The sequence below is a fragment of the Solanum stenotomum genome, chromosome 8 (genome assembly GCF_019186545.1).
Source record: "Solanum stenotomum isolate F172 chromosome 8, ASM1918654v1, whole genome shotgun sequence".
NCBI lineage: Eukaryota > Viridiplantae > Streptophyta > Magnoliopsida > Solanales > Solanaceae > Solanum > Solanum stenotomum.
The window spans coordinates 43718537-43732582 of record NC_064289.1 but is presented as its reverse complement, the minus strand read 5'-3'; the positions used below and the strand labels follow the sequence as shown (position 1 = coordinate 43732582).

The 14046-nt window shown below is 40.5% G+C and overlaps 2 protein-coding genes across 2 annotated transcripts in view; one reads left to right on the top strand and one right to left on the bottom strand.

The window, feature by feature from the left end:
- LOC125874890 (uncharacterized) overlaps positions 1–14046 on the top strand; it is a 942258-nt gene that overhangs the window by 331418 nt on the left and 596794 nt on the right. The window lies entirely within an intron of this gene.
- LOC125873816 (uncharacterized) lies at positions 6651–8593 on the bottom strand. Its single transcript, XM_049554665.1, has 3 exons — positions 8476–8593; positions 7940–8142; positions 6651–7703 (listed from the first exon to the last, which is right to left on the bottom strand). The coding sequence occupies exons 1-3, from the start codon at positions 8591–8593 to the stop codon at positions 6651–6653; spliced, it is 1374 nt and encodes a 457-aa protein (XP_049410622.1).

Sequence of the window (14046 nt, the reverse complement as noted above, 5' to 3'; positions counted from 1 at the left end):
GTTCAAAACCATGAGTAAGGGGCAGTTTCTTGCACTTCTTGATTTGCTCTTATCTTTTCATCACACCCCCCAACTTAGTCTTTTGACCTAATTTGGCTATTCAACTAACCACAACCTCATGACCGTTATGGGTAATGGATAAAGAAAGGTTATGCTTTCATTAAGTTTCTTCCAAAGAAAGGTAAGGCACAAGGGGTGTTCAAAAGCGGTTAACACACTCACAAGGTAGGTCACAAAAGAGGTATATGTTAAAGTGGTTCACACTCTTAGAAATTGCCTATGATCATATCAAGAGATAGCATCACTTAGTTGGCCGGACCAACGGGGAAAATTCTAGGATTTATCATGCATGGTTCAAAGTAAGCTCATCACACTAGGCATTGACACTGCAATCAAACAAGAATTCACATATTATCTATGCCACAAAATTTGGCCACATTGTAGCCGGGCATTCATGTTCCTTCGATTGAGAGCACTATTTAAGACATCGATATTGATCGGAACCGAGAATTAAATTTTGAAAAAGAATATCCACATTTAACACACGAGAGGTGGAAATTTTTTAAGGACGGGTCAAAATCATTTTGCATTTAAACCAAAAGGAGCCATAAGCTCAAACATCCACACAAAGAAATGTAAAAACAATTTAAGCACAAAACCGATATATAAACAAAAAACGAACATCAATAGCACACTAGGCTAAGCTTTAAATGGACAATAGTTCCCTCGCAGGCAACTTACCCCGTTTCAAATGTGCTCCTCTCGGACACCCATTTGCCGCATGAAGACCAGCCTACACCTTATCCCACTCACTCTTTCGAGCTCAGTGTTAGGATATGGGACTAGGGATCATCCTCTCAGGCTGAACCTCATGTCGACCCACTCCTTAGGCCATCAGTCTAGTGGTCTTGGTTTTGCGACCTCCCTCTCGGGAAAGCCGAAAACACTTTGTATTTGCAACTACAAACCCTTTAGATTAAACCACAACCACTAGGTGAAATCACCATTAAACTACATCTAACCTATCAGTAAACAAGATCCAACAATAATATCAACACATATTTGCTAAATCACACCCCAAGAATGGGAGTTTTAGCCACACATCAAGAATTAACAAAATACACCTAAAATGATAGTAGAATCAAATTTGTATAAGAAATTAAACATTAATTCAAGAAAAGGAAGAAGAATAGAGAAGCCCCACTTCCAACTTGGGGAAGATGAACTCCTTTCTTCAAGTTCCCACAAACCCTCTCCAAACTTGAGAGAAAATATCTAAAAAGTACTATTCTATTCTGGAAATTAAAATAAAAATTGGTCTCCTTAAAAATAATAATAGGTTTAGTATTTATAGACTTCAGAAAATAGCGCTGGCGAATCTTTCGGCGAAGTTAGTAGATGTCGCCAAATGAATTCGGTGACTTGCCCTTGGTTTGTCTCATAGTTGTTTCGTGCTTGCCTTCTGCACCTTCACGTTAGTACTACTTAGCGGAACTATTTGGTGAAATGCTGACTGCTCCTTTCATCGCCTTTTTGATCCTTCTCCTTCAAGGCTTCGCGTGCTGGAACAAAGGGTGGAGTAAATGCCTTCGGCGAATCTCCAAGTGTGCTCGGTGATGCTCCATCTTTAGATTCATCATTATTTTCAGCCTTTTTGTTTCATTTTGCGCCTAAGTGCCCATGCTTTCACTAAAACTTCAAATACCTGAAACTTAAGAGTTTTAATCAAATATTTAGACAAAATAAGCATTCGAGGACACTATTCTTATCAAAATAAAGCCCTAAATGAGTCCAATTTGTGGACTCATCAAAACCCCCAACTTAAACTTTTGCTTGTCCTCAAGTTCAGTCGTTCAAAAAGGGTGTCTCAAACAATGCTACAAAAGACTCAATCATGAATATACATAACAAGATTCAAATTACTTATGTACAGATCAACTGTGTACTCAACGATTCAAGTTGTGACACACTATTACTAGAGATTCTCGTGCTCGCAATACTTGTTCCTTGTGCAAGGTCAAGCTCAACAAAAAAAAGAATCTAAATTCCCTCACATGAAAAATGATTCCATATTCACACACAGAGGTTAACCAATTCAAGATCCGGAATTAGATGCAATGCTCACATTCAAAAAGGGGAACACAATACATGTTTTCACCCATAGGTTTGCCCTTATTTTCCAATCGACTTTTGATTCGGCTTACTCAAGATGAAAAAGGTCTTTCTAAAGCTTGTAATGGGGATGAGTGCAAAGGAATGGTCATTTAGGCTCAATGGCTCTTTCCTCGTGGGATGTGGTGTTCTCAAGGCATTCCCTTCTCCTCTTTTATCAATTCTTTTTCTAAGTCACCTGTTTATTCATCTTCATGGATTGCTTGGAAACCATGATTTCCTTCGTACCTTAATCTATTTTTTTAATTGAAGGCGTTTGCACTGTTCTGCAACACCATGGGTTATGGGCGACTTTTCCTGCACTTCTTGACTTATTATTTTCCTTTTCACCACACCCACAACTTAGGCTTTTGGCCAAAGTTGGTTATTCACTCAACCACAAATTAAGAGGATTATTGTAGTGGGTCAAGTAAGGTATAGGGTTGATCAAGGTTCTTCCAAAGGAAGGTAAGGCTCAAGGGGTGTTCAAAAGAGTTTCACACGCTCATGGGTAGGCCACAAAAGAGGTATATGTCAAATTTGGTTGACACACTTTAAAGTTGCATAAGATCATATTAAGGGGACACCTTTCTAAATCAATCAGACTAACAGGGTAAATTTAGGTTTATTCATGCATGGTTCAAAGCAAGCTAATCACACAAGGCATCGACACTTAAGTTAAGCAAGACTACACACTTTCGCTAGTGTGCAACGGTCATAACAAGAGAATCAATTCGATAAATGGCTAATCACAACGAGATGCAAAGAGTTCACATATTTTCTATGCAACTTCATTTGGCATCATCGTAGCGATACATTCATGTTCATTCAATTGAGAGCACTATTCAAGTCATCGGTATAGATTGAAACCGAGACTTAAATTTTTGCAAAGGAACAGCCACATTAAACAAGCGAGGGGTGGCACAAATGTGCAAAATATTCAAAAAAATTCAGAAGAGTCAAAATAGCTTTGCAATTAAACCTAAAATAGAGCCATAAGCTCAAACAATTGCAAAAGCAGTTTTAAAAACACAATTGAAACAGATAACCCAGCTATACACCAAAACACAAGTATTTACTAGCACACAAAAGGTGTGGGCCTCACCCCACCACAAACAAAAGTAGTTTGTCCTCAAATGCAAGTAATACAGAATCCATAAGGCAAAGTAAAGAATGACAGAAAGGGAGGTAAGGAGGTGATCCTGGCTAATTTTTCACTTCATCAGTCTGGACATTAATGCTTTGTCTTGCAAAATGTCCACTTGGAGACGTTAGTCAAACTAGTTTTATCCGCCGAAGGTTACAGAACCACTGCTATACGAGGGTCCCAACGGCGAATTATATCGCGGTCGCCAAAATGCTCGGTGATTCGCCAATGATTTCCAATTGTTGCCGAATTTTACAGACTCCCAATTTTGAAGATATCTTGAGTCAAACAGCGGAATAGACTTGATCACCAGATTCTTCAGTGATTCACCTAATGGAACTGTTACTCGCCATTTTGCACCTTCTAATCGGCTTCCACACTTTTGTCTGTAAAACTAGCATACTATTATTTAATCAATACGCAAAAATAGAAGATAGCAAAGGGTCTTAGGTTGCCTCCCAAACATCACCTTAGTTAACGTCGTGGCACGATGCAACAACACCTTTAGGAGTCTTCCAAATATACCACTTCAACCAACAAAATCTCTAGACAATCTCCCAGATACAATTTCAGACGTTGACCATTCACTATAAATGGAGGTCCTTCATGATATTTAACTTCTATGGCACCATTAATGAACACTCGCGTTACTCGAAATGGTGCAGACCATTTGTATTTGAGCTTTCCAGGAAAAAGTCTAAGTCGCGAATTGTATAGCAGAACCCAATCTCCTACCTTGAAGACTTTCTTGAGTATCTGAGCATCATGCCATTTCTTCTTCTTCTCCTTATAGATGGAAGAACTTTCATATGACCTGAGTCTAAATTCATCTAGTTCGTTCAGCTACTCTGTTTTCTCTCTTGAAGTTTCTGACCCGTCCAAATTTAAATCTTTCAATGCCCACAATGGTTTGTTTTCTAACTCAATGGGTAGATGACAACCCTTACCATAAACCAACTAATACGGAGACATTCTGATGGTTGTTTTGTAAGTAGTCTGATATGCCCATAGTGCATCATCGAGTTTCCTAGCCAATCAGTTCTATTGACATTTACTTTCTTGGCCAAGATGCTTTTGATTTCCCTATTTGACACTTCAACTTGGCCACTTGTTTGGGGATTATATGGGGTTGCCACTTTGTGTTTCACCCCATATTTATTCAGTGCTGTTGAGAACCACTTATTGCAAAAGTGGGATTCCTCGTCGCTTATGCTTGCTCTCAGAGTGCCAAATCTGGAGAAGAGGTAGCGTTTCAAGAATTGAATGATGCTTTTTCCTTTGTTGTTTAGAAGTGTGACGGATTCCACCCATTTGGAAAAATAATCCACTGCCACCAATATATATTTATATCCAAACGAGGTCACAAATGGGCCCATGAAATCTATCCCCCATACATCGAATAGCTCAACCTCTAAAATAGGCGTGAGAGGTAATTCGTGTCATGTAGACACTCCGCGTTGCTGTTGACATTTATAGAATTTCTTAACAAACTCATGTGCATCCTTGTAGAGTGGTGGCCATTACTATCCACTCTAGAGAACTTTAGCGGCGGTGCGAACACCACCATGGTGACCTCCCACTGGTGATGTATGGCATGCATGGAGAATTTCTACCACTTCTTATTCAGGAACACACCTTCTTATGACATGGTCAGCACACTCTCAGAACAAGTATGGCTTATCCCAAAAGTACTTTATAAAATCGAACACGAATCTTTTCTTTTGGTAAAAGGTCAACTCATCTGGCATCAGCCCACACACAATGTAATTTGCAAAATCTGCGTACCATGGTGTATGTTTGTGGGATATTGCAAACATCCGTTCATCTGGGAAAGAGTCATCTATGTCAACCTCGTGCCCCACAATCTACCTTGCTTCCAGCCTTGATAAATGGTCAGCTACTTGATTTTCACACCCTTTTCGATCTTTCACCTCGAAATCAAATTCTTGTAATAGTAGTTCCCACCTAATCAATCGTGGTTTTGTATCTTTATTTACCACAAAATAATGGAATAAAGCATGATCAGTGTGTACGATTACTTTTGTGCTTAGCAAGTATGCCCTAAATTTTTCAAATGCATAGACTACTGCAAGCAACTCTTGTTCGGTAACCGTCTAATTTTGCTGGGCACTATTTAGAGTCTTGATTGCGTAGTAGATTGGATGAAACAATTTGTTGCGTTTCTGCCCCCAACACAACCCTTAGTGCCATACCGATGGCATCACAGATTAACTCAAAAGATTCGGACCAATTAGGGTTGATGATGATCGGGGTGGATATTAACTTCTCTTTCAAACACTGAAATGCAGCCATACAAGCACCATTAAAGAGGAATTTCATTTTCCTTGTCTAGGAGTTTGCATAATGGGAGTGCATTCTTTGAGAAGTCTTTGATGAACTTTCTATAAAATCTTGTGTGCCCTAAAAAACTGTGACCACCCTTTACTAAAATCGGTGGGGGTAATTTCTCAATGATCTTAATCTTTGCCTTGTCAACCTCCAGCCCCTTTTGTGATACTTTATGCCCAAGAACAATTCCTTTTTTTACCATAAAGTGTCATTTCTCCCAATTTAGAACCAAATTTGTTTCGACGCATATTTGGAGTACCTGTCCTAAGTGACTCAAGCATTCTTCAAACGTATCCCCAACAACTGAGAAGTCATCCATGAACACCTACATAGCCCGAATGGCATCCTTTTGAAAGTGAAAGTTCCATAAGGGCAAGTAAAAGTGGTTTTCCCTTGATCTTTCGGCGTAATAGAGATCTGATTGTAGCCGGAGTATCCATCCAACAAACAGTACCATCCTCTTTCTGATAACCGGTCAAGCATCTGATCCATAAAAGGCATCGAAAAATGATCTTTCTCGGTCCATGAGTTAAGCTTTCAGTAGTACATGCACACTCTCCACCTAGTTACTGGTCTTGTTAGCACAAGTTCTCCTTTTGTATTCAGGACCACGGTGATTCATCCCTTTTTCAGGACACATTGCACCAGACTTACCTACTTACTATCTACAATATGGTATATCACCCCTGCATCCAGCCACTTGATGATTTCCCTTTTTACCACCTCTTGCATTGGAGGGTTTAATCTCCGTTGATGTTCCATACTAGGCTTGCATTCCTTGTCAAGCCGGATTTTGTGAGTGCAGATACAAGGAGGAATTCCTACTATATCGGCTATTGTACATCCAAAGCATTTATTTGCTTTCGTGGTACTTCAATGAGAAATTTCACCTGTTTGTCAAGCAAATTGGCGGCAATAATTACCGGTAGAGTATTATTGGCTCCTAAGAAGGCATATTTGAGATGAGAGGGTAGGACTTTTAACTCCAAATGTGGTGGTTCTTCTATTGATGGTTTAGAAGGGGGCTTTCTTTATTTTTCAAATTAATATCCAATTTGATTGGATTCGTTGAATATGCTCCTAATCCTGATAAAGCAGCTACCACTTCCTCGTAACCCTGAACTTCGAATTCATCATAATTAGCAAGCACAAATTCAAGTAGCTCATTATTGCGCATTAAATGACTCACACTTGCCACTTCCTTATATATCACATCCTCAGTGGAAACTACATAGATGTTACTTGGTTGTTTCATGGACTTACAGATATTGAAGGTCACCTCATCTTCATTCACATGGAACTTCAATTTTCCGCTTTCAACATCCACCAGTGCTCTCCCATTAAATAAGAAAGGCCTTCCCAAAATAATGGGACTTTCAACATCAATCTCACAGTCTAGAATCACAAAATCAGCTGAAAAGAGGAACAAATCCCCTTTTACAATTATGTCATAAAGTATTCCAACTGGGTGCTTGATTGATCGATCAGCCATGAGGAGTCTCATTGTGGTTACTTTTGGTTCACCCAAACAAAGTAGCTTGTATATTGCATAGGGCATCAAGTTGATACTTGCGCCTAAGTCGCATAAGGGTTTAGCAAATTGGAGCATGCCAATTGTGTACGGGATTGTTAATGCTCCAGGATCTTCTCTCTTAGTAATTGAATCATTTGTCATAATTGCACTACAACTATGGGGCACCTCTATCGTTTCATATTCCAAACTCCTTTTATTTCTAACCAGCTCTTTCATGAATTTGGCGTATCCCAGCATTTCCAACAATGCTTCTACCAAAGGAAGGTTGAATGATAAGCTCTTGAATACTGACGAAAAAAATTTGAACTTCTCATCTTCATTTTTCTTTTTCAAACGTTGGGGAAATGGTGGAGGTATCATGGGTAAGGGATGTATGACTTTTGGAACTTGAACTTGTTGATCTTTTTCCTCCTCTGGTTCTTTAGTAAGGCCTTGTTGAATAAGAAAATCTTGTTCCTCCACTCCTTCACTCTCTTCAAGTTTTTGAGTATCCTCATCTTCCATCATACCCCTTATTGCCACCTTACCGTTACGAGTAACCACAGCCAACTATCTTTCAATATGGTCCATGGGTGATGTGGATGTTAATTGAGTTGATAACAGACTCAATCTACCTTTCAGCATTTTGAGGGCATACGCATAAGAATTTACTTTGTTGTTCAATGATGAAAAGTCATCTTTCATTCCTTTTAGCTGATCATCAGAGCCCTCAACTTTGTCGAGTATGCCTGATAACAACTCATTTACCCGAGGACTACCTGGACTCCCTTTAGATTTCGGGCTTTCACACAAGTCGATATGGTCCTCCTCCTGACCATCCTGGTCAACCTAATCTTTCCAATATCTCCCTGGTTCTTCTCCTCGATAATAGTTCCAACCTTGTTTCCCACCACACGGTTGATAGTGTGTATGGAAACCTTCCTCGTATTTTCTGGAGTTCCAACCTTTATTCTCCCCCGGTCTTGAGTAACAAAAAGAAGAACTCTCCTCAACTCGAAACACCCCATGCATCCCCTTCATATATTCTTGTAGCATTTCCATTTGAGATAACATCTTCTTGATGTTTTAATCCCTTTCCCTTTCCTTTTGATATGTTCCTACGTCAATCGGAAGAATAGTGGGGAGACTTGATCATCTTTGGTATACCATGTTTGGTTTACTTTAATCATACCATCTAGGAGAAATGAGGCTACTTCAAATGATTGTAACATTATTCCTCCTTGCACCAATTGATCAGCTATTTCTTTATTTACCAAATCCAGACTACGGTAGAAGTATTGGAACAGTAACTCACCTGGTGGCCCTTGCGTTGGGCATTTACGCAAAGATCTTTTGAATCTTGTACATGACTCGTGAATTGGTTCACCTTCCTGTTGGTCGAAATTCTGGATATCGTCTCTCAGCTTCATCATTTTCGATGGAGGAAAGAATCTTTGATGAAATGCCACAACCAACTCCTCCCATGATCTAATGGAGTTATTCGGGCACTCAATCAACCATTTAGTGGCACCCCCAGTTAACAAAAATAGGAATAAGTGAAACCGTATGGATTCTTGAGATAGGTTCTTGAATGATAAAAGGGTGCACACATCCACAAAGCTTCTTACATGATCGTGCAGATCTTCATGTTCGAATCCTCCAAATAAGCCTCTCGAATGTATGAGTTAGAGTGTTGCGCTGATAACTTTGAACATTACATTCCCGTCAGCTTGTGGTATGGAAGTTTCACCCATCTCGCCCATGCCAATAGGATGATAAATACTATTAGCATCATTGATGTCGTCTCGATGAAAAACACCACCTGCTGAGTGACCCACTTAGCCGCTATTGTCCACGTCTGTACTCATATGGCCTGTTGTGGCACACAAATACTCAAAACACAACTGAAAATTAAATTAGTAAATTCCAACTAAGAAGAAGAAAAATTCTATTAATCATAAAAATCTCAAATAACACTACTCCCCGGCAGCGGTGCCATTTTGATGCTTATCGTGACCAATGACACTAACCTATGGTATGAGTGTCTACGATCGTCGATAGTATAGTAACGGAACTAAAGGTTGCGGTCGTGTCCGAAGGGAGTGGTTTGGAGAATTGACAGAAAAATAAAATTAAGCTCTAATTATTCGTAGCTAAAGACATTAACGAAAAAAAACATTGTAAATAAAGGGGTTACACGAAAGTGTCAAATATCGATTTGGGATTTTTGTTACAAGTAGTAAAAGCAGCAAAAATTAACAGGAGAATCAAGTATGGGGAAATGTTCTTGGGTGTGACCACAGTACAAGTTACGATAGATAGTTGGGTACGTGCTTTTGACAAGAAATTTTTAAGATAATAGTGACTAGGCTAAGTTTTAAATGGAAATAAGTTCCCTCTCGAGTAACTTACCCTTTTTCAAATGCGTTCCTCCAGGACACCCATTTACCATATGAAGACCAGCCTACGCCTTACCCCACTCACTCTCTCGAGCTCAGTGTTAGGATATGGCACTAGAGCTCAGCCTCTCGGGCTAAACCTCAAGTCGACCCACTCCTTAGGCCATCGGTCTAGGGGTCTTGGTTTCACGACCTCCCTCTTGGCCAAGCAGAAAACACTTGAGTGGCTTTGTATTTGCAACTACAAACCCTTTGGATTAAACCACAACCACTAGGTGAAATCACCATTAAACTACATCTAACCTATCAACAAGCAAGACCTGACAATAATATCAACATATATTTGCTAAATCACACCCCAAGAATGGAGTTTTTTAGCCACACATCAAGAAATAACAAAATACGCCTAAAATGATAGTAAAATCAAATGGGTATAAGAAATTAAACCTTAATTTATGCAAAGGAAGAAGAATAGAGAAGACCCACTTCCAACTTGGGTAAGATGAACTCTTTTCTTCAAGTACCCAAAAACCCTCTCCAAACATGAGAGAAAATATCTAAAACGTACTACTCTCTTCTGGAAATTAAAATAAAAATTTGACTCCCTAAAAATAATAATAAGTTCAGTATTTATAGACTTCAGAAAATAGCATTGGCGGATCTTTCGGCGAAGTTAGTCGATGTTGCTGAATGACTTCGGCGAATCGCCCTTTGTCTGTCTCACCGCTGTTTCGTGCTTGCCTTCAGCACCTTCACATTCTGGACCATTGGGCATTATAGTACTGCTTAGCGAAACTATTCAGTGAAGCGCCGACTGCTCCTTTCATCGCCTTTTTGATCCTTCTCCTTTAGGGGTTCGCGTAATCTTACAAAGGGCGGAGTAAATCTCTTCAGAAAATTACCAAGTGTTCTTGGCGATGCTCGGGCTTTAGCTTCATCGTTCTTTTCAGCCTCTCTATTCCTTTTTTCGCCTAAGTGTCGATGCTTTCACTAAAACATCAAATACCTGTAACTTAAAAGTTTTCATCAGATATTTAGACCAAATAAGCATTCGAGGACACTATTCTTATCAAAATAAAGCACTAAATGAGTCCAATTTGCGGACTCATCAGACTCCAGAAAGGCCTGCTCCACTGAATCCCGCAACATGTGCTAAGGAAGACTTTATGGTAGCATCTATCATAATTGCTTCCGTCTCGGTCAGCTCTTCATCTGCAGCTCCCCCAGTCTCCTGATGCATCTCTTCATCTGCAGCTCCCCCAGTCTCCTGATGCATCTCTTCATCAGTCTTTACTTCTAAGTCAGGATCGACTGTCTGCTCCATTCTATCCCCATGTCCAGTGGTGGTTTGAGTCATCTTAGGCACGTCTGGAATTTCCACTGTTCCAAAAATTGTGGATACATCGGTGGACTTCAGGTGGTTTACATATTTTTGCGGCTCAGCAATGGCAGCTTTTAAAGTTATCACCTCATCTGTGGCACCTTGGTTGTGCTCACACACCGCTATCCTGGCTGCCAGGGCATCAATGATAGTGTTAAGAGGTTTAACAGCATCGCCCAGGGACAGCTGGATGATGCTTGGAACAAAGTCCTCTAGACTGGCAGCCCAACAATCAGCAGAAAGGGCCAGGTGTCCCATCCGGATTAGGGAAGCCTGTGTGAGTGGAGGTCGGGAGATAGAAACAGTAGGTCTAGGAGGTAGTTCAATTGCAGAAGAATCTGGAGTATCAAAAGAAGTAGCAATAGGGATACTTGAAGGCCCAGAGGCCGGATTAGGAAAAGAAGCCTCTGCAGGTGCTGATTCAGCGTCCACCGGGGCTTCCTTCTTCTTTTCCTCCTAATCTTTAAGGTACTCATCTTCGATCCTTCGAATATCAGTGGATGATGTGGGAATCACTTCCACATTTTTCTTTGCATCTTTTGGTACCCGAGCCTTTATACACAACTCGATGATCAATATCGGGAAAGGAAGAGAGGTCCGGGTCTACTTTGCACGCGTATGAATCTCTGAAGCAATGATCATCCCCAAATTTATTCTAGTCTTCTCCATGATGCAACCCAAACAAGCTGCTTTAGCAAGGCGAAGAATCAACTCATTCTGGGATGGCATAATTGTACTGCTGATAAATCCGAATTAGTATATTTCAGCTACATTCAGGTCTTTATTTTGAATTGGACCACCTTCTGCCAACCACCTCAGCAAACTGTCTGAAGTAGGTGGGGATAACCACTTTTTCATTATGTCCAGCTTCTCTATTCTGATCAAGTACTGGCAGTGATCCTCAATACTTTTGGACTTGCCCAAGATTGTGTTGATGGCCTCACTGTCACAAATTACCTTCCTTCCTCTAACAACCACATAGTCGGCTTCTTTGAACGTTGATATTAGCCTCTTCCTCTAGGGTACCAGTGCACTGTATGCACTGTAAAATTCTCTTACCCAACTTGGTATGTAAGAGCCATGGGGTTTTTTCAATATTTGGAACTTGAGGTGGTTCAGGCACTCCATTATCTCCAGGTACCTATCGATAACCCCATCTATGGACATACATTTTTCCTCCAGGATTGTCCTCAGCCACTCAACCTTCGATCTATTCATTGACTTGGGCGGAGGACCTTGTACAAGAGGTGCCAACACTATTGCTTGTTCTGGATCTGGTAGTATAGGAGTGGTAGACCAGGGACTCCGGATTTTAGATGGATCAGTTAGCCTGTTAGATCGTAATTCAGCTCTCTGTGCTATTGTAAGCTCATCCTCTTTAGATCCTGTAGTCTGATGTTCCTTCTCACTATCAAATGGACTGTGGTAAGAAGCATAATATCTCTCACTGTCGGAGCTTGCGTCTGATAACTCAGGTGCTTTGCTTTTTCCTTTGTTTTTCCTATAAGATGTGGACAGTTTTGTGGTCTTGTCTTTTGATACCGCTGTGCCTTCGTTGATTTTAATCCCTTTCACCTTATTGCGTGGTGGCATGTCTCTACCTGGAACCTTTGGTCTAGCCATGTTTGCAATATACTTAATAAATTGAGAAACAATACAATTAATAAGTTAGACAATATACTGCAGACAGACTCGCCGATCTAGTCGGCGAATTGTCGAACCACCTTGGCGAGCTAGCTCGGGCTCGCCAAAAGGATTGGCTCAAAGGTTAGAGAAAGTTGGCGATGAGAAGGCCTTTTCAGTGTCTCTCCCACTACTTTCAGTGAACAACGGTTTGTCCGCCGAAAGTTACAGCTCAACAAGAGATCTGGGAGGCAGAAAAAGGGCGAACTAGATCGCTTTTGGCGAGTCGCCGAGTGCTTTTGGCGACTTCAGGCTTCTCGCTCAAAGCTATAGAATCTCAAGTCAAATTTCACACGAAATTAAAGGTGAGATGGGTATTTTTAGGCGAACCACCGAGTAATTTAATGAGCAAGATTTAGCTAACCAAACAGCCCAACGTGCCAATAATAGACCCGACATCTCAAATTCAACCCTGCAATCCCGGGATACTCAGAGGTCTCCTGGTTCTACAAATCTAGACAGCACACAAGTTTAATCACAAGATTTGACTCATTTCAACGCACAAGCATAGAAAATTTTAAAAATCAAGATACAATAGGCAAGATTCTAGACTTAAGATATGCATTCAAACATTCTAATCCTACCTGATAGGCCCAGCACACGACAACAAGATATGAGTATTGCAAGTGAGCAAAAGATTCTTAAAAATAAACTCAGGGTTCGAAAACTAACCTTAGATGACGATTAATACAAATTGAAATGCTAAGCAGCAAAGTAATCCAACTCTGAGCACAAACCACCACCTAAAATACTTACAAAGATGCGAATCTATATTTGGTGAGGGTAGAAAGTGAGGGAAAATGAAATTTCAAACCCTTGGAACCGATATACTATCCGGTTCATGCCCATTTGGCAATATTACTCATGTTCACCTACGTACTTGGTGACACGCCCATTGGTTATTTATCTCTCCGAATTTTACAGGACCTTCATTAAATATGATGATCCAAATGACGGTCTACATCGGGATGACTAACCTGGTTTGCTATTCGCCAAATTTCTCCTTGGCTCACCGAAATTTACAAGCCCAAATTACTATGATTTTGAACTTAACAACGGATTAAATCGGGAACGCCGACCCTTCCGGCTATGCGCCAACTAGGTCATTCTTTCGCCCATCTGCACTTTTCAAACGCTTTCCCACTTAAACCTACACAATCAACACACCATTATTTATAAACTCAAAATAAGAACAAGGGTTTTGGTTTGCCTCCAAAATAGTGGCTTAGATAATGTCGTGGCACGACGCAAGTCAGCACTCAAACTCAATTTTTGGGTTAGCCGTAGTATCCCTAAGCAACCCCCTATTTTGTTGAGGGTGGAGATCGAGAAATGCGTAACACATGAGGTTCTCGAGTAGCTTGATAGCTCTGGAATGAGACCAAATCATCCGCTTCATTATGTCAATGTCTTCCTTCATTCC